At 36.8% G+C, this 24155-nt stretch overlaps 1 protein-coding gene across 3 annotated transcripts in view; it reads left to right on the forward strand.

Moving 5' to 3' along the window:
• The window catches only part of COL11A1 (collagen type XI alpha 1 chain), a gene marked incomplete at both ends in the record, with an annotated part of 131075 nt that overhangs the window by 39204 nt on the left and 67716 nt on the right, over positions 1 to 24155 (forward strand). Inside the window, 14 exons of one of the 3 annotated variants that reach the window (XM_082286734.1) lie at positions 6927 to 7043; positions 7315 to 7461; positions 7654 to 7749; positions 9920 to 10165; positions 12760 to 12822; positions 13375 to 13416; positions 13772 to 13834; positions 15403 to 15477; positions 16790 to 16873; positions 17040 to 17096; positions 19547 to 19600; positions 21035 to 21088; positions 21203 to 21256; positions 21837 to 21890. In XM_082286734.1, the coding sequence (XP_082142860.1) occupies positions 6927 to 7043; positions 7315 to 7461; positions 7654 to 7749; positions 9920 to 10165; positions 12760 to 12822; positions 13375 to 13416; positions 13772 to 13834; positions 15403 to 15477; positions 16790 to 16873; positions 17040 to 17096; positions 19547 to 19600; positions 21035 to 21088; positions 21203 to 21256; positions 21837 to 21890 (1206 nt within the window). Of the gene's footprint in view, positions 1 to 6926; positions 7044 to 7314; positions 7468 to 7653; positions 7750 to 9919; positions 10166 to 12759; positions 12823 to 13374; positions 13417 to 13771; positions 13835 to 15402; positions 15478 to 16789; positions 16874 to 17039; positions 17097 to 19546; positions 19601 to 21034; positions 21089 to 21202; positions 21257 to 21836; positions 21891 to 24155 lie in introns of all 3 variants that reach the window. The other 2 variants (XM_082286736.1, XM_082286735.1) reach the window with 2 other exon arrangements.

Here is a 24155-nt window from a genome sequence, read left to right on the forward strand (position 1 = left end):
AAGTGTTGCATTGAGATTTCCTTTTTCTTGTTGCATTTTCTTTTTACCATGTGTCTCATTCAAGCTGCAATTTTGATCCAACAGAGAGGATTTCAATACCTACTTTTTACTTACAGGATGTCTTCAGCCCTGAATTAAATGCCAAGTTTACACTAAACAAAGTTTAGGAAGAGTCAAGCATCTCACAATGAGATTCACAAAAATAGCAAGCTGTGAATAAAGACAAAGACCTAGTCACCCTAGAAAGGGAGGGAGGACATGTCTTAAACTGTACCCTTGTCTGCAGGCTTACCCAGCTGTGCTGTCCTGATCCCCCATGTCATTTTTCTCCCTCAGCAAGGTCAAGTCCTGCATCCTCACTTCTTCCTTCCTATAAGGGGTTAGGTACGAGTGACCTGAGGATTTCAAGATACAAGCTTTGGACCCAATTGGGTCTTTATACTTCCATTCTAATTCAGTCAGTCCCTTTCTGGATTCAAATGACTGTGTTATATGTCTAAACAAGGTTTATTTAACTGGGCAACCTCTAAGTACCTTTTGTGTTCAGGCTCTGCAGAATCTGTTGCACTTGGCTGCTAGCCAGGACTGTGGGCTCTGTGTGAGCAGCTCAGGCTGAGCTGTTGGGATAGATGCATGTCAGAACCCTCCCTATAGAGAATGCTTCCCTTTCTTTGGGATTTGTTCATCAGACCTAAGTGTCATTCAGTCTGAAAATGAGAAAGCAGTAGATTAATAGTAATATCCCCACACTTTGTTATTTATTACCATTTATTTCCATCTTCAAGACATGTTTTAATTGAAGTGTGCATCAGTCTTCCTTGTTCTTGCTTGTGAATAGCCAGGTATGAATCTCTGTAGCTGGTCAAGGTCAGAGTGATGACCTCAGCAGCTGGCAGTACACAAAAAAGTGTTGCCTAGAAGTTCCGGAACCTTGGGTTTTTCATATTGAATGTATGACAAGATTTTAAGGATCCCATATATGTTTGAAATTATATTTTAAAACTATCAACATTGCTTTTCTTAAAGAAGATACACACCTATGCTTTTCTTATAAATACCTTGTGAACAGACTGGCCTCTGTCTTGTTTTCAAACCCTTTTTACTATAAATGGAAATGTATTAAATTCCTTTCCAGTTCAATCACATATGCTTGGCCAGCTCACAGAAATTAGAGCAGTGACAGATCTAGCCAGTCTTCATCATCCTTGACGTTGGGTAGTATATTTTCTGGAGTACTGTCAGGTCTAGTTTGCAAAGGAACCAGCTATCAGGCTTTCAAATCTTCTCTTGGAAGATTATTCTGCAACCCAGTGAATCACATGGTCTGACTTCTGCTGAAGAAATGGCTCCCCAAAGGAACTCGGCTTCATTTATTTTGGATCGATCCCAAACTAATGGATTATTTGAAGACATGAAATGTTTTCCTTTAATGAAATGAATTTCGTAAATTAAAAGTGCAAATGGTCCCCAAATATGTTGGCTTGGAGGCTTCACGCATCCTTTCAGAACATGTTAATTTAGTGTCCTTTTAGGTGTTTGATCAGAAAGACTAGTTTTCTGAAAAATGCAGAAAGATTATTATTTTTATGTGTAATTTTACGTTTATTGTTTGTGGGGTATGCCCAGCCACTGCCCTGGAGGGACGTCTGCTGAGATACGGAGATTGCGCAGTCTCCCAGCAGAACACCCCTGGAAAGGCAACCACTTTCAGTTACGGCGAGAAGAAGACAAACCCAGAATCCTCAGGGAGACCATATGCAGATCCTTTGTAGCCCATTGGCCCTTACCCTCTGACACCCACCCCCTGTATCCCTATAAAGCTAGCCCCCTGCCCCAGTGAGGGCAGAGACAGTCCATGCCTGGCCTCCCCTTCGCCAACTAATAAAGCTACCTTGTGAGGAACATCTACACGAGCCTCTTATCTCTCCCCCTGGTCTGGCCTGGAGGCTGCCCTGCAGAGCTGAGCTGGAATCACGAGCTGATATCACTAAAGAGCTGACAGTCTCTGCACGGGCCCTCCTGCCAGCAGCTGAGGGAAGACACCGGGCCTCGGGAAGGCGATTCCTTTTGGGACCATCTCTCCAGACCAGTCACAGCTTCCTCAGTCAGAGCTACTGACCCCACACCAGCTGTCATAAATTGTTATCTTTAGAACTGCAGTTAACTAATTTAGCAGATATTAAAAATAGTGATCTTCCTAGCTCTCTTTTTCTTTGCATAGATATGTAGACTTTTTATATAAGGGAGTAACATAATAAAGAACCTTAAGGGTCTTAATCTCCTTTTGAAACAGGATGTCTTTGGAAACCGAAGATAATGTTCTTATCTGCTTTTATCTCCTTGATTTTGTCACTTTTATGAGCAATATAAGGACTATATGGTAGAAGAGGCCATCCTTTAAAAGTTGTAACTTTCCTTCTGTCCTAAGGTTGACATTTTCCATTTATTTTTTTCTATTACTGCAGCTGACTTTTAAAACTCATTTTGCTTGGCATCCCTTATTTTATTGCATTTTATAAAGTGTTAGTGAGCCTAGAATATTTCAAAGTCATCTTTGCCTCTTTAGCTTGTACATGACTTAGCATAATCTTTTGGAAATGGAAAAATTGAGCTTATGACTGTTTTCTGGTTCAGGATTTAGATTATTAATTGTTTAAATTTGGAAATGTAAAGCAAAAAAATGCTAAAATCTACATTTTGGAATGGGAGGTTAGGTTTTTAGAGTATGGATAGTAGAAGAATCAGTTTCCAAAGTAAGGTTTCCTTCAGAATATTTAAGTTATTTCCCAGTTCAAATAGGCCTTGCATGCTGCTGATCTTCTGCTTCTAAAATTCATCTGATGAAGAAAACAGTTCATCTCTTTAATTGGAATTGCATGATGATCTGGTAGTGTAATAGAATCACTCTGGTAAAGAAAGCATGAGGTCATAATGGAAACACTTTGTCCCATCAAAAAGTAGCAGGTTTTATTCTTCCTTTCATTTGCAAGAAAATAGTCATATGCAATATTCATTACAAGAATGGCTGTTTAGTAACTATTGGTGGTCTTACAAGAGAAGAAAGAAAAGCAAGAGGAAGAAAATTGCATCACATCTGAAGAATGTGTTACCTGATGTCTCTTAGCTGAAATCCGTCGCCAGGTTTAACCTATTATTTATTTTGAAATTCTAGATCCTTTCTCCTGTATATTCAAGAGTCTACTTATTACTTTTCCTTTGACCCTACTTCTGTGAACTAAGAGCAGGGCCTGGGTTTTGCGTTTCCAGAATGCTAAGGAACTTTTCTAAATGTTTGTTGAGGTCAAACTGAGTGGATCAAACCCCTGTCTCTGGTCATCTGATAAAGGTGACCTTCCAGTTGTGTATCTCCAGAAAAAGAAGGGATATGTGCCACATATCCAGTCTTAACTGTTAATGGCAGGGTAAGTGTGAGTTGCCAGCTTCACAGCAGGTGACTAAAGCCATTAAATCAGTCCCTGGTGTTTGTAAATCTAGTCTTCATTTACCTGACTAGTCCTTCACTAGTCCTGTTGTCCTGTATTAGAAACAGGGAACAGCCTTCATCAGGTTGAATTATCATTCTGTGAGTAAATCATATTTCTAAAGTGCAACTTTACATCAGTTAGGGATGTAGAGGTGCATTCCTCCATCTGGACAGACTGTGCCTCGGGAAATACACCTGGAAGATTTTGCATCTATATTTAACTCTTTGCAGCAGGACCCATGGGGTTCAGTACAAAACATATTCTCTGTTTATTGGCTGGTGTGAAAGATGAGGGTTGCTGGACTTTCAGAAAGAAATGTTGGGAAAGGAAGGATTGCTAAGAATAAGGTTTATCTTGTAGACAGTTTTTATCTTGTGACATATTTTCACTTGCCCTCCTTGCATCTGTGGGACTACAAAGTACTGCGATTTCAAAATTACTTGAATATGGTTTTGGCACAGTGGCAACATGCCCTAGCTTGTAAGTTCAAGAATTTTCATAATACCCCTCTGATACTCTGCTCTTAAAGTGGAAGATCTTCACCTGCTTGGCAGTAATCTGATTCCAGCATGGAAACTGTCATTCCCCCTTTCTCATCCATCCCTGTTCTTTCTGTGTGCCTGCATATCAGCACAGCCAAAATACACTGTTCTATTTGTGATCACATTTTGCATATAAAGAAAGTTTCGCTTTCTTTAACAGAAATGAGTGAAGCACAATACCCAAAACTATTTTCTGTGTGATTGTGCATGATGCAATAGATCTGTCCACATACTTGTACTATTTTGTATGTTTTCTAGTTCTCATTCATAAATGTCTGACTTTTTGACTAGACCTCTTAGCATAAATATCAGCTTATTCACTTCTTTCTTTTTTAATACTAGCATAACTGGTCTACAATGCTTACTAAAAAGGAATCTATGTGTCTGTAAGTTACTAAAACAAACTCCTAACAGCATATTTAAACTTAAATCTGGCTAATGACATGGTAATTCTCTCAAAAATGTTACTCCACTTATCTCTTAAGATATTGGTTATTATTTAACATAGGTGGTGTCTTTTGCTTGGGTTCCAATAAAAATTGCATAGCAGAGTGTTTGATTCATGTTGTTTGGCTGAGGAAGCATTTGAAAGTATGTAATTGGTTACCGCTGTTAGGGTGGAATGATTGAATTTTGAGAGGTATATTCCACTGAGTACTTTTTTTTTTTTCTTGTAGATAAACCTAGTTTGTGTAGCTTTCTTGAGAGAAGATAAGCAAATCACTTGCAGACATTTTTATAATTTCCAAAGATATACTGTAATTTCAATGCTATTCTGTAACTATTTCAAAAAGTCTGGTTTCATCCATGTGGTTCTTCCTTTACTTCCTTTTTGTGGCTGCCTGTGGTCTCCTAGAAGCTTGTCATTGCGTTTTCTTCTCTGGGTGGCAGTGGCACACTTCTTTAGAGACAAGCTGTATTGAGTTGCAGTTCCAGAACTGCACAAGACAGAAATGTTTTTGTACATCAACAGACCTCTACATTTGTCATTGCTGACCGTGAGGCCCATATAGGGCCAGTTATAGGTCAAACATGTTTCATTGACTTCACTGGGATTAGGACTGAATCTTAATTGGCTGAACAGGGAAAGAATAGTCATATTACTTACCTTGGTTAAGTCTAAAATGCTGCTGGTTTTGAAAAGTATAAATAGTATCAACTTTTTTTGGTAATGCAAAAGATACCACTGATGAAATCAAAGCATTGCTTACATTATATGAGGCAGATATAAAGTGCACATATACTTCACAAAGAGGATATTCTCCACCTAAAATGGTATCTTGTTATTTAAATGTCATTTGAAGTGCTCTTATTAATGTGCAATATAGTTTTGAACGAGTACCAAAAGTATGTTACATCCTTCTTATATGTTTATCAAATCTCATGACTAACCAGTTTATATATGCATGGGTAGAAATAATCAAAAGGACAATCAAGCAAAAAGCATCTGCCTTCTGAAAGATAATCTGTGTCTTCTTTTTAAGAAAAGCTGTTGATCATAGTAAGACTCTGAGGAGTCATAGGATAAAGTAAAAGAAAGCCATGTAAAAGGATTTTTAAGTGATTAAGGGCCTTTCAGCATGAGTCTTATACTTGCTGAGGAAATCAACTTCTATACATTAAAATCGTAAGTAAAAAATTGTATCAAAAAGCATTGCCAGAGGAAACAGTTAAACCAGGGTTTTGATCAGATGGTAGAATATAGTTTGGAACATGGAGATCTATTTTAATCTCATATATAATTTCTTCTAAAATGTCCATCTCTTTCTGATAATGGTCACATCTATGAATCCTCAGACTCATTTGCAAGTGTAATGTACTGATTCTCTCTCTCATCAATATAATGAAACAAACAGTATTGTCCTCATTTTACAGACAATGATGCTGGCTTGAAACAAGAGAGAGGAGATTTCAGAAGGGACAAGTTCACATGAGGCACATTAGAATATTTCTTCCTAAAGGGAAAGCAAACACTTGTCCAGACTCTGGCCACAATTCTGCCTTCTTTTGGCTCCCTTTGCACCTAAAGAGAACTGGTAGCAACAAGGAGACTGCTTTACTTTACTAGACCAACCAGTTCTTGTAGCTTCAAGCATGGTAGGAGTGAAAAGATAGTTTAAAGCTGCCCTTTCTTCTCAGCTGGGGTGAGTTGCGCTTGGTGCGCATAATATGGAGACCAGTATCTGCTTGGCGCAGCCAAGAGTACAGCTCAGGAGTTCCTGGCTCCCTAGATTGGGCTCAGAACACTACACAAGCCAATTCTAAAGCTACTTGCTCTTGTAAAACTTTTGTGTGCCAAATCTTCATTTGATAAAAATTATAGAAACAGAGCTGTGGAGCAATTTACCGAAGCTGAATCTGAAATGAAATTACAGCGGTGAGGCATTTGCTCAGGAAATTTATACCATGGAGCTGCCCTGGTTTTCAAACACAACATCTAACAAGAGGAAGATAGCCATGTTTACTTGTGAGCTGTGGCCTCTTTCCTCTATCTGACATTATTTATTCATGTCAGATATTGGCATCTCTGCTCTTCTGGTCACCTGAAAAAATTACAGGTAAAAGAGGCAATATTAAAATTTAAATAAATACATAGTTTCAAAAGATCTGTTGGTGCTCCCAGTAATCAAAATTATACTGGATTCTTCTTTGCAGTCCAATAAAAGAGAGGCTTTTTCCTGGCACTACTACTTACTTTTTTACTACTTTGGTACTGTGCTTTGAAAAAAATAAGAAATCGTGAGGTTTTTTCCCCAAATGAATAAGTACATTGAATTGTTCATACTGCCTTTTGTTAAACTTTATTCCTAAGTAAAGGTTAAGATACTTTCCAGTATTGCTAATCTAGTTTGCTACCACTAACATGGGAATGCCTGATATTTTTCCATTTGCAATGTAGTACACACCAGAAGATTTTATCGAATATGACTATGAGTATGGGGATGCAGATTATAAAGAAACTGATTCTGTAACAGAGGGACTCCCACTGTTTGAAGAGACAGTAGCACAAACAGAGGTAACAGAATCTGATCTGTTTGTTGTGTGGTGTCCAGCTGTCCCCTACCATATGGTTTGTCAATTTGTGCCTTCTGTATATAAACTTAATGCTTTCCTCTCACTCATTTCTTTACTTTGTAGCTGTAACCCTTGCTTTCAGTTAGAGATGGAAGGTCTCACGGCTGACAGCATTCATCTTGCATTTGGTTACCATTCTTTCATTCACCCTTTCTCATATTTCTTTTCATTTTATTTATGTTTTCCCATTCCATCTTTCATAACGTTTGCAGAAAAAGAAAGCCATGGTCAAAAAGAAGAAGAGGACAGTGGCCGCTAGCTCAAAGGACAAACCTCAAAAGGCCACAACAAAAAAATCTGAAAAATATGCATCCAAGAAGAAGAAAAGTTATCAAGCAGCAGCAAAAGGCAAACTAGGGGTAAAGGTAGCCAAGAAATAATCAAGATCTTTCCCAGACCAAGACTGGAAGATCTTTGATAATAAGAAAAAATTTACCTAACCCCACTAGATGAATACATCTGGCTAATACCATAACCTGAATAACAGCAAAACCTCTTGAATTTTTCATATGGGATTTTTTTTAATAATGTCCTTTTTTTTCTCACATTAGGCCAACGTTATTGATGGATTTCAAGATTATAGCATAGCTGAAAATGACTATGGACCCCAGACAGAAGCTCCCTCCAGAACTACTGAAGCAAATGAGGTAGTAAGAAGTCTCAAGAAAATACTTGTCCCACCAGCTGTCAGTCATTAAAAAAGTACAAATGCATTTTAAAAGGATGGATTTCTATGTCAAAGTTACAAACTCTACCAGCACTTAATGTGATTTTATGCTTTCTCAGCCAATATAAGAAGCTACAGTTTTCTTGGGCAGAACTCTCATTAATTCTGTAGAGATCTGCTGAATTTTCACTCTGCAGAGTGCGTGATTCTGGAAATAATTCAGTGATACGTGGTGTGGGAACGTAGTTTTGCTGCTTTCAGTGTGGATGTGAATGGAGCTATGTCTAGCATAAACTAGGTTAGCTATTAGACATAGTCCCCCTAATAGGAAGTGGAGTCTCTAATTTTTCCTGTAATTTTAAGATGCAGCATAAAAAGAACCTAACACAAGACAAAGCATGGCTACCACCATAGCAGCATATGGAAGCTGAGTCAGAAACCATTGTTTTCTTTACATAGTTCTTCAGCTACCAAAACCAAATTATTTGATTTTTATTTGTTCTATTCAAAAGAAACATTATATTTTGAACTGTTGAAAAAGATAAAATTATTATTTTGACTTATGTCAGAAAACACATTTCTAGAAAGCCACAATAACTGGTCTAAACATTATTTTGTTAAAATTACTGCACCTAAGACAGTGCTGCATTAATATGTTTGCATATTAATTAATGCTAGTGTTAGAAAAATGATGGCAGATTTTAAGAAATATTGTTCTCATTTTTCTTTTACCTTTTCCTTTCATAATTAAGATTGTTGCTTAAAAGATGTACAAAACTCCCCCTCTCCCCTTCCCCTGAATATTTGAAAAGAGAAAAAGAGTCCCCATTCATTCTATGGTTTTTCTCCTATGTATCTTAGAAAGTGAAGGTGAATTAAGGTATGTTTTACTCATTTTGCTGTAAAGCATTCTTACGTTCAGTCTCATGTTTGCTTCTCACAAGTTGATCAACAGATGTATCTAAATCATTCAGTTTCCTGGGCAATTTTAAGCTGATTGTACAATAGTAGAGGTGCAATGAGGTAGATTCAAAGTGCTAAATGCTCTCCTTGGTGACAGCATTGCTTCATAAAGGTAAAATTTGGCTTAGAATTGGTTCAGATCTGTGTTTATTGCAGCTGTAAGGCAAAGTCATACTCCTGTAACTAATGGAATTTGGCAATTGTTAAATCAGAATCTGGCCTGCTATTTTAACTGCAATATATTTTAGTATTGTTATTAGATCGAGATTTTTTAATCACACTGGATGTTGATTAGCTTCTGAATATTTTCAAGATCATACTACTTCATATTGTCTGATCATTTAGAACATCATTTTGTATTAGCAGTATCTGAACTTCTATTTCTTTCAAAATTACCCTGTCAAAAGACCTCCGTAATAGAATAAAGCAATCCTCCTTTATTTCACAAACGGTTTTGTACATCTCAAATATAGCATTCTTTTAAACTGCTTTAGTGCTTTTAAGTTGTTTGCTTGGTTTGACAGCTTACATACTTTAAGATGAAAGCTTAGATTTCAGAAATATTAAAATTAATCTGAATTGTACCGGAAATTTGACTCAGAAAAAAATACGTGAATTACCATGACACAGACAAGTCATGGCTTTTACTGATAAATAAACTTCAAAATCATTAACAAGAGAAAAGAAGTTTAGCTCAGCATTGGTATTTATAGACAGAAAATAATGAAAAAGGCCGGGCTTAACTAAAGTGATGCTTGCACCTCCTCCACATTGCTGTTGTAAAAAGATCTGAACTTATTCACTGCTTATTGCATATGTTCATTCATGAATGCTTGTAAGAGTGAAACCAAGCAGCGAAATTCAGCTATATTTGGCACTAAAGTAACATTACGCAAGCAGTACACATAATACTGGATATATTGAACTCAGTGGTTTTGGAAATAAAAAAACCAAAGCATATGAAAACATTACTTCTTTGTACTACTTATACAAAGATCTTTTAATTACTCTGAAAGGCTGAACTTCCATTCCTTCAGACTCTAATTAAAAGACAATATGCTGTAGTTCTACTGTTCTTTCTTCTTTTGACAAGTCATCATGGTGGATCAGCGTATGCTTACATTGCTTTACTAACAATAACCCACATATTCCTCCTATTCCCAAATCTTTGCTACTGATACGAATAGCAAAATCCTGTTGAAGAAGTATTTGCTGAAGAATACATAACTGGAGAGGATTATGATAAAAAAACTGAGGCAACTGAATATGGAAGCAGAGGAGTAGACCCCAGTGAATCTGATCTGCTGGTAGATGGAGATTTAGGAGAATATGATTTTTATGAATATAAAGAATATGAAGACAAACCAACTGATTCCACTAATGAGGAGTTTGGTCCAGGTGTTCCTGCAGAGACCGATATCACAGAAACGAGCGTAAGTGGACTGGAGGCATAATGCAGATTAATTTAATTTAGTAATTCTTTTATAATTACACAGTCTCAGAACTGCACATACCTTGATCCAGAGTTCCTTGTACATATTAGATATGTTCTTATTTCCGATAGCCTTTGGATCAAGGCCATCCTCTTGTTTTAGTAATCTTGAACTTTTTATCTTTATTGAATGTAAGATATTTTGTCTCATTTGCTGAAGGGAGTGAGGGCTGAAGATGGGAGGCAAAGGAAAGAGGAGGTGGAATTAAAAAATAAATGTTAAAATGAACAGTTTTAAAAATCTTTCTAAACTAGAGCTAAAGCTGGAAAGAACATAAGTTCTAATGCAGGTACAAGTGCTGTAATTAATATTTTTATATGGTTACCTTAAGAAATTGATATGCGTATAAGTGTCTAGAATCCCATGGCTTTTGCTGCTTTCCAAGAAGAAAATTCATAAGTGGGAAGGATAAGGCCTGAAGCCTTTCTTGAAAATAAGCTTAGTTAATGGTTACAGATTTATGGTCTTGCAGAAGTGATTTAACAGCTCGGTTTATATAAAGAAAGATAGGATGACATGGTGGATCCTGTGAATCATGCTCTTCATTCTGAGTTTTATAGCTCTCTTTCCCTCTAACTTAATCACAGGCTAAACAGCAAGGTTTAAACTTTCCTTTAGTTGTGCCAAGGTCCTTGTTTACCAGTTTATCAGCTGCAGAAGCTGCAAAGAAAACTAATATGGCTAAGACTGGAAGGAAAAAAAATCCCATTTGGATTTTTTAGTTAGGAAGACCTTGAATATAGTAGAAAAAGAGAATTTTGTTTGCACGATTTGCTCAGTCTTATCTTTATTTTCTCCTCACAAAGTCAAAACTTCAGTTTACAAAGGATCCAAGAAATAACAGCAAATGCTGTGAGGTTGCTTTTCCCTGCCAACCTTGAAACCCATCCTTCTGTATTTCATTTACCGCTCCTTTCTAAACCCTGTTGGGGTCATTGTATTTTTTAATGATCTTTATCTGTGCCATGTGATACAAGTGTACTCTTTTCCTTCTAGCCCAGATGGGGACACTGTGGCAGAATGACACAGAAAAGGTCGGATTATCCGTGAAGCAAAGAGCCCATAAGGCACCATTTGTGCCTGCACTAAGCAAATGGCTGTGTAGACTCTATCCCCTGGTGTAAATTTCAACTTAAAATGCCTTGATACAAAGCAGAAGGAGTCAGGAATCTTGAATTAGATCACAGGCTCTGGTCTGTGCAAGTTTATTACAGTTCTCATCTGCTGAACCAGAGATATGTCATTTTCCTTTGACATGTGGATGTATTTAGAATAACTGAAGTTCTACCTATGATAAAAAAAGCAAGATGAGAAATACTCAGTATCTGGGAACTTTCAAAAAGGGGAAATATTTCCAAAGATGGAGACCCTGATGTAATTTTTTTACTAGTAATTTATATTAATGTAATAAAACATGATTGTCTATACCTCTTGCTAGTTGATTTTTATGAACTACCAATGGGTTTATGAACATCATTACTAGTGAGATCTGTGCCTTTATAAATCAATGCAAAATGCACAGTCCATGAATCTAAGTCTCTGTTTTTCCATTCCGAAATATTTCATATTGAAATACTGTAACATTATCCTTACTATTCTTACTAATCCCCAGCTATTTTAGAGTAAATGTTGAATCACTCTACTGAAATAATAAAAAAAAAGCATTTCAAATTTTAAACTGATCAGAACTGAATTTCTAGTGGATATGTTAGCAATGAAGAGAGGTACTTCTGAAGAAAAATACAATATCTCATGGTTTGAAAAAAAATCAGGTTTGTTTTTCTTTGTTTGAAACTTGAATCTGTTTCTTCCATTAGTATGTGTTATTGACATACTGTTTTAGGTACTTCTGCTACCTTAATCCTGAACCCAAAACTTCCTGTTGAGCTGGTCCTCAAAGAACTTGGCAGTTGATGCTAATTCATGTAGGGAGGAGGCATAATTGGTTATCCATGAAATATTCTGTAGTGTTCACAGTGGCACTTAGCTCCCTTCTTATTTATGCCATGAAATCACAGACCCTTCTCAGATTGCTTTACATGTTGTGGATGTCTAGTGAATGAAATTAGGAGTTTGAAAGGTACTGTCCATATTGGACCAAGGGATCTTTCTTTCCATCTTACTTTAGGCTGCTAAATTCGTAAACCCATGGAGAATAATTGTTAACTGCCAAGAAGATTTCCAATCAAATAAGAAAAGAAACAATGTTGTGACTTGCACACGGAAGTTTAAGATTCTAATACCAAAGTCCTAATGTAAAGCATGGGATACACACTCATGGGATGCACATCTCATTCAAAAAGTGCAAATTAACAATATCCAATAATTGAGAAAGCATGCATACAGTTTTTGCATTTTCATTTCTCATGTATTAAATATTTTTGATTTATATGATTTGTACCTGTGATGTATTTTTTATAGCACAGGCCAATTCCAGCTTTAGCTTTCAGTTACAGGTTGCTGCAATTCTTTATTGTACCAGGTCCTTAGACCTTATACTTATTTCCATTTTTGGCGTTGTTTTTACTGGCCAGGTGACAGGACATGGAGCTTATGGAGAAAAAGGCCAAAAGGGAGAACCAGCTGTGATTGAACCTGTAAGTACAAATGCCAGGAAGTTTTTCTGTAGTACTGTATAACATTTATACACTGTTAATGCATCATTATCAAACACTGTTGTTCATGATAGGATGACAGCATCCACATTGTCCATGATCTCTGAAACAGACCCTGTTATGTGGATGGTATAAGTGATTACCAACAGCGGTCTGTTCCAGCTACTCCTTCGGTTACATGAAGGACGAACCACATATTCCTTAAAAAAGGAGAATCTTCTTGTGCAGAGGAAAACAGAGCATTGATCTGATCTTCAGGCCATCTAGTAACTACACCTTGGACAGATCTACCCAGATAACTTTCAGCTTAGGCACAGGTAATACTGTCACTACAGGTTTCATCAAGGGCAAGGAAGTCTTCCTCACCGTTAGTGTCACACAACAATTCAGATTCTCATTCTAGTTACTGTAGAGAGAAGATTCCTGGAAAAGTTTATCGAAACACTAAGAAATGTTCAGTAGTTCAGCTAAAAAGATTTTTTTATGTTTTTCTACAAAATAATGAATTTAATGTTGTCTTTCATCCACCCCTAGGGTATGCTCATTGAAGGACCACCGGGACCAAGAGGACCTGCTGTAAGTAGATTAATCACAATTTCCTTTATTGCATTTGATGTATCTACTGTGCTTTTCTATTTATGAGTTAACACAATGTTGGTTTTATTATGGTTCCCAAATGTATATCAGACTTAGCAGTTTTAGAAGGGAATAGAAAAGAACCATCTCTAGCCTTTTCAGTGATAGTATGCTACAAGCTGAGGGCACGTGAAAATCAAAGTTTTGAATGTTGACTATAAATCTTTGTAAAAAAACCAATATGCTGCCTAATAAATTATTTTATCCAAATATGTGCTCATCATAACTTTCCAGAGAAAAAATAGTTCAGAAGTCTGCAAGCAGTCAGCATAATTATGTCATTCTTTTTCTATAGGGTCTTACAGGTCCCCCAGGTCTACAAGGTCCTGTTGGTCCTCCAGGTGACCCTGGTGAAAGGGTAAGTCAACAAACAGATTATCCCATGCATTCATGAGATACCTTGCACTAATTGCTAGAAGGGTGAGTTTGATCCTGATCTGAAATAGATCCACATAAGTTAGAAACATCAGTAGAACTGAAGCTGATTCATTCAGCTAAGCAAATCAAGTGAGAATCTGGACAAACATTTTTTTAGGGGTAGAAATATGTGCTGTAAATACACGAAGATGTTCTCATTTGTTTGTCTTTTTCTGTTTTGATGTGTTTTGAAATATACTAAAGTAATAGATACAAACATTTCATATGAATTTGATTGAATTTTTTAAAAATCAATATGGCCTCAGTTATGTACAAATATAGAGAAAAACAAGCTTTGCAGAATCAAAACACGTGGGAATATTGAAAGTGATGGACAATATTAGATTGTCTTGGAAGGATTTATTGGCCATATTAAATAATATATGGCTTGACAAACCTATCCAGTCATGAAACTAGTTAAAATTTAGGCTGTTGTTTTAGTCTTCACATTCTTGTAAGCCTTTTCTTACTGCCACCACCAACACAATTTTAAAACAGCCTAAACATACTTATTTGAGGAAAATATGCTACTGAAAGACTTTCCTGTGTTTTGTGAGAGATAATTTACTGATGAATCCAGCATGTTCATGCTGTATTTATGTATACATGATGTTGAGAAGATGCTATCACTTCACTGTATAATGAGATAATATTAAAATCCCAACAATGCTTTATTTTGCTAGTAAGTCAGCATCCATACTTCTTTCATATTTCTGTCCTGTAGATTAACTAAATATTCCATAATTTGAAGTTATAAAATGGGAATTCTAACACACAGTAATGGAATATCTACCGACAGTACTTAGAGTTGTAACTGGCTGCTTACTGAATTCATCATAAGGAAATTCTTGACTGAGCACGTCATGTGCCGGTCATGGACCAGACACGACACAAATATATAATTGCAGCAATTAGGCTGGAAGGAGAATGGACTGAGAGCAGCCCTGCAGAGAAGGACTTGAGTGTGTTGGTGGACAAGAAGCTTGACATGACCCAGTAACATACACTTGCAGCCAACCGTATCCTGGCTGCATGAAAGAAGCGTGACCAGCAAGTCAAGGGAGATGGTTCTGCCCCTCTGCCACTCTTGTGTGCCTCTTCTATGAAGACAGGCTGAGCTGGGGGGGAAGGCTGCAAGAAAGGTGGAGAGAGACTTTTTACAAGGGCCCATAGTGATAGGACTAGGGGGAAGGTTTTTAAATGGAAAGAGAGCAGGTTTAGCTTAGATATTGGGAAGAAATTCCTTATGCCGACAGTGGTGAGGCCCTGTAACAGGCTGCCCAGATGGCTGCACCATCCCTGGAAGTGTTCAAGGCAGGGTTGGATGGGGCTTTGAGCTACCTGCTCTAGTGAAGGGTGTCCCTGCCCAGGGCAGGGAGGTTGAAACTAGATCTTTAAGGTCTTTTCCAAGCCATTCTGTGAGTGTAAATTTATGTAAGTGACTCAAAAGGTTTATCTTACATAACTATTTGTTCTCATCTTTTTTCTCTCATGTCTTTTTTCTCTAAGGGTCCACCTGGTCGCCCTGGTCTTCCTGGTGCTGATGGTTTAGCAGGTCCCCCAGGTACCATGTTAATGTTGCCGGTAAGTTATGGTTACAGGGTAAGCAGCCTATGAAAAGTGCAATGTCTTTCAAGAAATGTATAGGTATTTTCTTTTTTCATCCAATTTTGTCTGTGGAATGAGAGAATGATATAACCTTTCTTTTATGGTGTAAGCATTTGAAATTCATTTTTATGGTGCCTTCTTTTTTCCTAAAAAACCCCATATGCTTTAGCTCCTGCATGGCTGCCAGATTGGAACCTACATTAATGAATGACAGACACTGAAAACCACCTTATATTTTTAACAGTAACTATATTTTGCTAATATATGTCCTAAACAACGAGTTTACTGTTGTACAGAGGGCCTGTGCTCCCAACAGGCTTGTGCGCTTTCAAGTCTCATTGACATGGAGATTTTTAAGTATTCCATGCTTAAAATTGGACTTCAGTGTCCTCTTTGAAGAGTCAGTGCATCCTTTGAATAGAAATATATGCACATAGCCAGCTCTGCTCCCACTGGAGTCAAAGCAAAACACCATCTGTTTTAGCAGGTGGAGGAACAAGCCCAAAGCTGTTAAAGTATCTTGTAGCACTGGGATACGAAAAGAGCTGTGTGCTTGGAATTAATTATTCCTGACTGTGTGTATGGATGCAAAAGATCCATGTCAACTCTGGGCATGAGCAAACTGGACAAACTGCTGTGGGCAGTGCAAGATTCATGGCCCTGACACCCAGTGTGCAAATGCCATACCTTTGCAAAGCTGCGTTTCTTGTTGCAGCCTAGCATTTCTGCAGCACTGCAAAGCCTTTGCCAGCAGCTTCATGAGCAATAATGGTCCAGGAACACAGGAATGAGCACTTAAATTTTTATTTTGTAACTTATTTTGAAATTGTCAGAAATTACAGAAAACTGTTTTATTTTAGATACCAAACATTTTTCAAATTTGCGTCTGCCTTGAATAAAATTGCTTTTTTAATGTGGGTAGCTACCAATGTATAGAGAATTAATGAATTTTGGTACATATTTTATTGAAATTTTTCAGGCAATCAAAGTGTATTTTTGGCCTTCTTTTTAAATAAACAAGCGAACAAATGGAAATCAAAATTCTATGAAATCAGGAAAATATTTGCTCATAAGGGATTAAATTTAGACTTCAGTTCTTAACTATCACCAATTACTTAATACTTGTGTTGGATCCAGTGGCCTCCATGCAGCCATCTTCTGAAGTTAGTGGAATGAACTAAAGACTCTGACCTTGTGTCTTTGAAGTGGTTTGCACTGTTGAAGCAAGTAAGAAGTATGATTTAGATTTGATAAATTCTAAATCCTTTCCTTGTTTTGATACTTGCAGTTCCGCTTTGGTGGAGATGGTGAGAAGGGCCCAACAATCTCCGCGCAGGAAGCTCAAGCACAAGCTATTCTTCAGCAAGCTAGGGTGAGCACAAGGAGCCAAAACCTAATTTCTTTTCAGTTCTGCAGGATGTGAAGTCAAAGATGTGGGGTATTTGCTAACACATTCATAAAGTATGTTAGTATAGAATATGTATGCTGGCTGGCAGCTTTTTCTTGACACCTCTTGTTCTGCTTGTTTGTTTCCTCAGATTGCTATGAGAGGTCCACCTGGTCCTATGGGACTCACTGGAAGACCAGGTCCTGTGGTATGTAGACAAAACAGGGACACACGTTTAAGAACATGTTAATGTAGCCCATGGATCTCATTCTGGCCCTGCCTACATATCTGTATTTATACTTATTTTGTATTATTTGAAATTAATATTGTATAATTAAAGCTATAGTTTGTATTCTTATTCAAGGTCTGCAATGTAACCTAAATACTAAATGAGTTTTTATTGTAGATTTTGTGGTGCTCGGATAGAGCATACTGGTGGACTTACAAAATTAGTGAATAGTTTTACATAAATAATTAAATATGCCTCTACAGTCAATCGTCTCTGTAATACTACTAATACAATTTCTTGTAGTAAATAGGAAACTCTAAAAAAAGATTCTAAAGCAAAGATGTGCAGAATCACCTTCGCTCAGTATTTAAGCTGAATCTGAAAAGTTTTTAAGAGGCATTCCTATAAGCAATTAAGAGCCACAGATTTCTAAAAGAATTCTATTTTTTTATTTCACTCCTGAATTTGACTCAACTGCTAACACCAAATGATCTGCAAATGGCCGTGTGGATGTTAAAATATCTTAGTATTTAAACGGAGTGTGTACACTTGTATTTTTAAGCAGATCCATACAAGAGCAATTCTTTTCTAGAGTAATTCTTTCAAAGTAAATAGTTGCTACCAAGCAGAGAATCTGGCTCACAGACTCCTGATTCATCACAATTAGGTATGCAATACTTACAAAGAGCCAGATATATTTGGTTTATTTAACAAACTCACACACTATTTTCAGCAGTGTATTTAATTCAAGTGACCTGCAGGATAACATTGAGTCTATACAGACAAAACTGTGGAACTGCTGTAAGCAGAGAGTGTTTTGTAAAGGCTGGTACCATACTGACAGTGGGTTGTATACCTTTAGCAGAGGTACAACCTGGCTTCGTACTCGTGCTTTTGTGTTTTAAAAGCCTTCATGTAATCCTGTCTGCAAAGTTCAACAAATTAATAATATTAATAGTTGTTTTGCTTCTAAACCACCAGGAGGCTCTAGAAATCCAACTCTTTGATCTAGAAACATTTTTCACCTACAGTTCCAAAAGCAAGTTTCTTGGTCTGTAAATTGTTTTTCTGAGCAGCTTCTTTTAAGAATGAAAAAGTTGGAGCTTTTGCTCTTTATATGAATTTTATTTTTTTAAGAGTCTAAAAGCTCTTTATGTTAATTTTAAATTTTTTTAAATTTTGTTTTACTAATTAGTAGCCAATAAGATACATTAGTAACACATTAGTTACTAAAACTCGAATATAGCAGTGTCAAAGCCCCAGTCTAGCATTAGGTTAGTCTGGTGTTCACATTTTTAGTTAACATAGCACAAAAAATACGTCTGCCTACAGATATTAAATGTAATCAATTATATTAATTAAAGCAGAGCTTACATCAGAGAAACCCCAAGAGAGAGTCACCACCTACCAAAATCAATCTTCTCTCCACTGCCAGTACCAGTTTGGGATCTGATTTTCAGTTTGCTTAGGACTTGAATCAATACCTGCAAGGTCAGTGGGGATCTTTCCACTCCAAGATGTGAGACTCAGCACTAAACCAAGCCATTAGATTACTTCTTTCTTCCAATGTTGTCATAGAAGGATTATCCATTTTCAAAGGTCTGCAACATTTGGTTCATATTAAATACATACATTGGGTCACAACCTGCTTCAAAGGTCAAAAATGCAACTATTCTTTTGCACACAGTAACAAACTCCTGTATCATCTTTCCCTGGGACTGTATTCTATGTGTGCATGCCAAGACTTTTTTGGCTTATTTTGTCTGTCTGTGTGAGACCACTAACTTACTTTCACTAGTTCTGCCCCTGACTCCATGCACAGTATGGATGAATATCTGGTTTAGGTCTGTTTATGATTAAAATTTACTCTTAAAATCTATGTCTTCATAATAATACAGAGATGTAGTTAAATAGATTCGCCACTTCTTGTGGGCCAGATGCACAAAGGACTTAATTAAAACATCACTGAGGTTCATTACAAGATTAGACAGGGTATTTTTCATTGACTGTAGTGATCTTCGGATTGAACTCTGAGACTGTTATTTTCTATAAAACACAGAAATAAAGGTAAATAAGACAGGCCTTCATCCCTGTCTTATTCCCTGCAATGGATGCACTTCTGATTGCACTACTTATGTTCTTAATGTGCTCATACTTAGCTCTCAAATACTAATATAGCACAAAGAGTTACCTTTGTTCACATTCAAATCCATGGGAGTTTTCTTTGGTAAGAGAAGTATTTCTGCCCAGTGTTTAGACACTGATACATCAAGGTATATCTGTAGATACAAATGGTGATTTCGCACCTTGTGATGAATAGAGGATTATTTGTTATTTCTCCCTGTAATTCATGTATGGAAATAGAAAGTAACTAATTTAAAGAGGCTTTTGTATACTTGAACAATATATGTTGGTTTTTTTTCATCAAGGGTGGACCTGGAGCAGCAGGTGCTAAGGGTGAAAGTGGTGAACCAGGTCCCCAGGTACAATAATATTCCCTGTTATGTCTGAGCATGTTTTATCTTTAAGAAAGTGTATTCATATCAATTAGAAGAAATCAATCAATTATATGCTTCCTGCATGCAATTGAAGAAAAATATCCTTCATGATACTATCTTATAAATTCAATTGTTTGATCAATATTAAAATCGTAGTTAAAATCAATAGCTTGATTGTTCATTCTGAAATATGAAAGTAACAGTATTTGTATAACGAAGAACAATTATCACATGCAGAGTGTCCTCACTTGAAAACCTGTTTTAAAATTGTCACTTCAGGCTCTTTTTTCTGTGCAATAATCTTATGTTTGTCTGCAACTGGATGACCTTGGGCTCTGAACTTATCAGATCTCATTAGGTGAGGGAGGTTGAATTTAGTTGGTATTTAAACAGGCTATTTTCAAGAAAGATGTGACATAGCAGGAATAAGTCTTTAGGAATCAGTGCATGCTTTGCTTCTCAGCTTACTATTATATAGACTTCTCTGCAGTGATGTCAAAGAGCACTGAAACACACGGAAATCTTTCAGCTTAAACCTAAAAGCAATAAGGAGATTGTGGAAGAAATCATGAAAGAAGTATCCAGAACAACGATTTTGCCATATCTCAAGTAGTATCATGGATTTGATACATGACTAAGTGCCTGTCTTAAAACTGTACATGGATACTTACAGTAGAAAAATAAAACAATAAAAAAAGAAAAGAAAAAAGCATTCTGAACAGCTGTTCAGTCTTTCAGTTTGCTTACATTTTTAATGTTTTTTACTTTTTCTACACAATATTTTTGGATGGCTTGTCCTTACCATTGCTTTTTTTCACCTGAAAATGCATTTGGATGGGGGATGAGAAAATTTCCACAGTCACACCCATACAGTCTTCAGTGAAAGTTACCTATGTTTGGAAACTGGAATGTTTTTTTCCATCTGGGGTAATTTGGTCTCTCTCTAGTTAAACCCGTGTTGTGTAAAGCTGAGACAGCATGTGAGCTCTTTACTAGCACTCTTTACTCATGTTTGTGTATAAGTTAGGGATCTGAAATAAGCACTCTTTTCTTTTCATTAAATAATTATAATGGGACTAAAATAATTTTGGCATGAGAGGAAGAAGGTTTTTCAGACTAGAGGACTGAGATCTTTAAAGCCATGAAAAGAATGTAAGAAAATTACATGTTAAAAGGATGGCTTATGCCATGTATAGTGCCATCTCATAAAAACTGGTGCTAAAGTTGGTAGTGCTAAGGCCAGTTTGGATGCCCATGTACTTTTAAAACTAATGGGAATCTGGGAACACGAATCCACGTCCTAGGGAAAAAAATTCAGCTTTGCATAGAAAAAAATCTTACCTTGTTCTTGAGTTGAGGTTTTAACTAGCTTTTTGCTGACATTAATGTGATTCTAAGAATTACCCTCTTTAAATTCAGGGTCCTCGTGGTGTCCAAGGTGCCCCTGGTCCAAGTGGAAAAGCTGGCAAAAGGGTAAGTAGCATATAGATCAGTTCTGCTCTGGGTAAATAGTTTTTATTTAAATGTATTTAAATATTATCTGATTCCATGGCATTTTCAAATGTTTGCCCCTTTGGGTTTTTGCAGGGACGTCCTGGAGCTGATGGTGCCAGAGGAATGCCAGGAGAACCTGGTGCAAAGGTAAATAATAATGAGACCTGAGGCTTTATTTCAGCCTTGGAACAGGCTGGACAGATTTTATGTAGGTACCACAGTTTCGTCCAGGTGAATCCAAAATTCTTCTCTCAAGTGAAAATACTGAGGTTTCAGATAGCTGGGTCAGATGCAAGAGCTGAGAATGAATCATCCATTTAAAATATGGTAATTAATGGTAATTCCTAGTAGTGTGACCTTGAAGAAACTTGATTCTTGGGGCATGATTTCCCTCTCTCTGAGTCAGTTTCTAGTTACAGAGTATCAGTAAAAGTAGTCAGTTCTGCAGCTTCAAAGCACAGCTAGAATCAAGCTTTTCATTTCAATGTGAAAATTCTTTTTATAAATACCATAACTACAGTGTAGTGAAAAAGCTGTGTCATCTTCTCTTGCTACAATTTGTAGAATCAAATTTTGTGAGTTTGATCTATATGCTCACCCCCATGTTGTTTCATTCAGTAACAAAATTCTACATATAACCAAGGGTAGAAAATAACTTTTAGGGGGAAGGCACTATTTATTCAGACAATGTAACACTCGTTTACTTATTCTGTGATTTCTTTTCTAGGGTGACAGAGGATTTGATGGTCTTCCTGGCCTCCCTGGTGACAAAGGTAACCGGGTAAGAAGAAAAATATGTACATTTATACAACACTAAACTAATACTGTCCCAGAAATAATATGTTATTCATTAGGAAGAGCACTAAGGACTGAGGCGAAAGTTAAAACAGAATGTCAGCTTTTCACACTACAAATAATATCTGTACTATCAGGCAATATATTCCTTATAAAATTTTTGAGTAATATCAATCAATAGACAATAAATATACATATTTATAATTTAAATGTATTTGCAGAATTTTGACCACATCTTCAGTTAGGTTTTGTTCTAATTTGTCTTAGTTCAGGAATTTGCCTGTTGGACTTCAAGTCATTGCTCTAAAGGAATGAGTAATAGGGAAAGGAAATTAGCAGGAAGTTTCTGTATCAGGAGCATGCCAAATTTTAACTTCCTTAGAAGCTTGCTAAAAAATGGCTATGGATATTTCAATTGCAAACTGAATTGTTTAGTGGGGGCTTATGCCAACAACTGCAGCTTAAAGAAAGGTCACAGTCAGCTCGGGTACGTTAGGAAAATTTTTAGTAATATTTAAAATTACTAAAGTACTTGTTCTTTTTGTCATACAAATCTATGGAATGAGACTTCACCTTTCCCTACAAAGTGCAGAAATAATCACAGCCAGGAATTTCAGACTATACCCCTAATGTAGGTGCTAGCAACCTGCTGAATGTCCCTCCTTTACTGTTGTCCTGGTGAGTGCAATGCACCATAAAAGAAACAGTGAATGGAAATGTCAACAAAACCATTTCCATATTTGCTAAACCTCAGTGACCAAGGACCTCACCCTCAGTGGGTAAGCACAGCTGAACTTCCTAGAAAAGCTCAGCTGTCTTGGCTACTGGACCCTAATATAGTTCTTTTAAATAGCATCTAAGGATACTCTTTTGAGTTCTGTTTGCAACGGGGAAAGAACTTCTGCTGCCATAAAGAATTTTGTTACTCCTCTTTCATCATCCCTTTTTAGGAAAAGAGTGTAAAGCAGTCAGTGCATCCCATAATGGAAGCCCAGCATGCTCAGCAGGCCAACAGCAGAGGGGGCTCGGCATTAGGCACTTGCCACCTGCACTTGGAGGGCTGAGCAGAAATTTGGCCTGAGTCAGGAAGTGTGTGTGTGCTTTCCAGCCTGGAATACTAGACTTGTCTGTGGCACCTTCCAAGTCATAAAGAAATAAATATAATTTTTTTTTAATATTCAATTTGTTCCATATTCCCCCCACCCCAAAAAAAAAAAAGAAAACACACACCTCCTCTCCCTACCCCAAAAATCAGAAAAATAAGTTTGGGTTTAAATTTGCAAAATATTAATGAAAATAATTACTTATTTTCATATTTTCTTTCATCCCACGATTTAAAAATCACTACATTCTTGTGTTTCTATGTAAATCTTCTGTAAAAAGTATGCACTATGGTCCTTGTGAAAGCAGCCCAGCTCAAAGACAGATAACATGGTTACAGCTTTGGAGTCTTATATAGTGACAACATATAATGCAAATGTTCAGTTCTCTTTGGCTTGCAACAATAAACACTGCAAGACCAGTGAAATACTTCTGTTGAAGTTACATTTCGGCTGTAAAAGAATCGGTGTTGAAAACCCGTAACTTTAGAGTAGAAGTTTCAGGACTAGTTTTAGAATTAGTCATATTGGACATATGAGTTGCAAACTGAATGTCTCTCTTAGGTTATGTCTCTGTCAAACACAAGTTTCAGACAGGAGTTACTGAATGAGATTCTCAGACTTCCAGTGTAGAGCAGAACATATCACATGATGTCATATTTCTTTCAACCTCATTATCTGTGACTGAACTTTTCTTATTTAGATTTACTAGATGCACAACTCTTCTTCGGTATATAAGCAAGACAGTATATACTTTTAAAATAGGTCTAAGCAAAAAGAAATTCAGGCTTTAAGTGAGCACTTGAAGGGAAGAAATAGAGAACTGAAAAATTGAGAATGCTGATAATGATAGGAAGTTTTGTTCTTACTGAATGGCAATACCAGAACACTGAATGCATACTCCTAATCTATAGCTAAGTACCATGTGACTGCAATGAGAGAAAGGTAGCCCTTAAGGGGATGAACTATTTCAGTATTTGAAAGCCTAAGTCAGTCTTCACCTGGATATCGATTGGAAGCCAGAGGACAGACCATGCATCTCATGTTATCTTTCAGAAGTGTCATTTAGCACATAGAAAAACACATTCTCTACCTGCAGATAACATTGAATAGTTGCAGAACCTAGCAAAATACAGAAACTTCTATATTTA

The sequence above is a fragment of the Coloeus monedula genome (assembly GCF_965178545.1).
Source record: "Coloeus monedula genome assembly, chromosome: 9".
Taxonomy (NCBI): domain Eukaryota; kingdom Metazoa; phylum Chordata; class Aves; order Passeriformes; family Corvidae; genus Coloeus; species Coloeus monedula.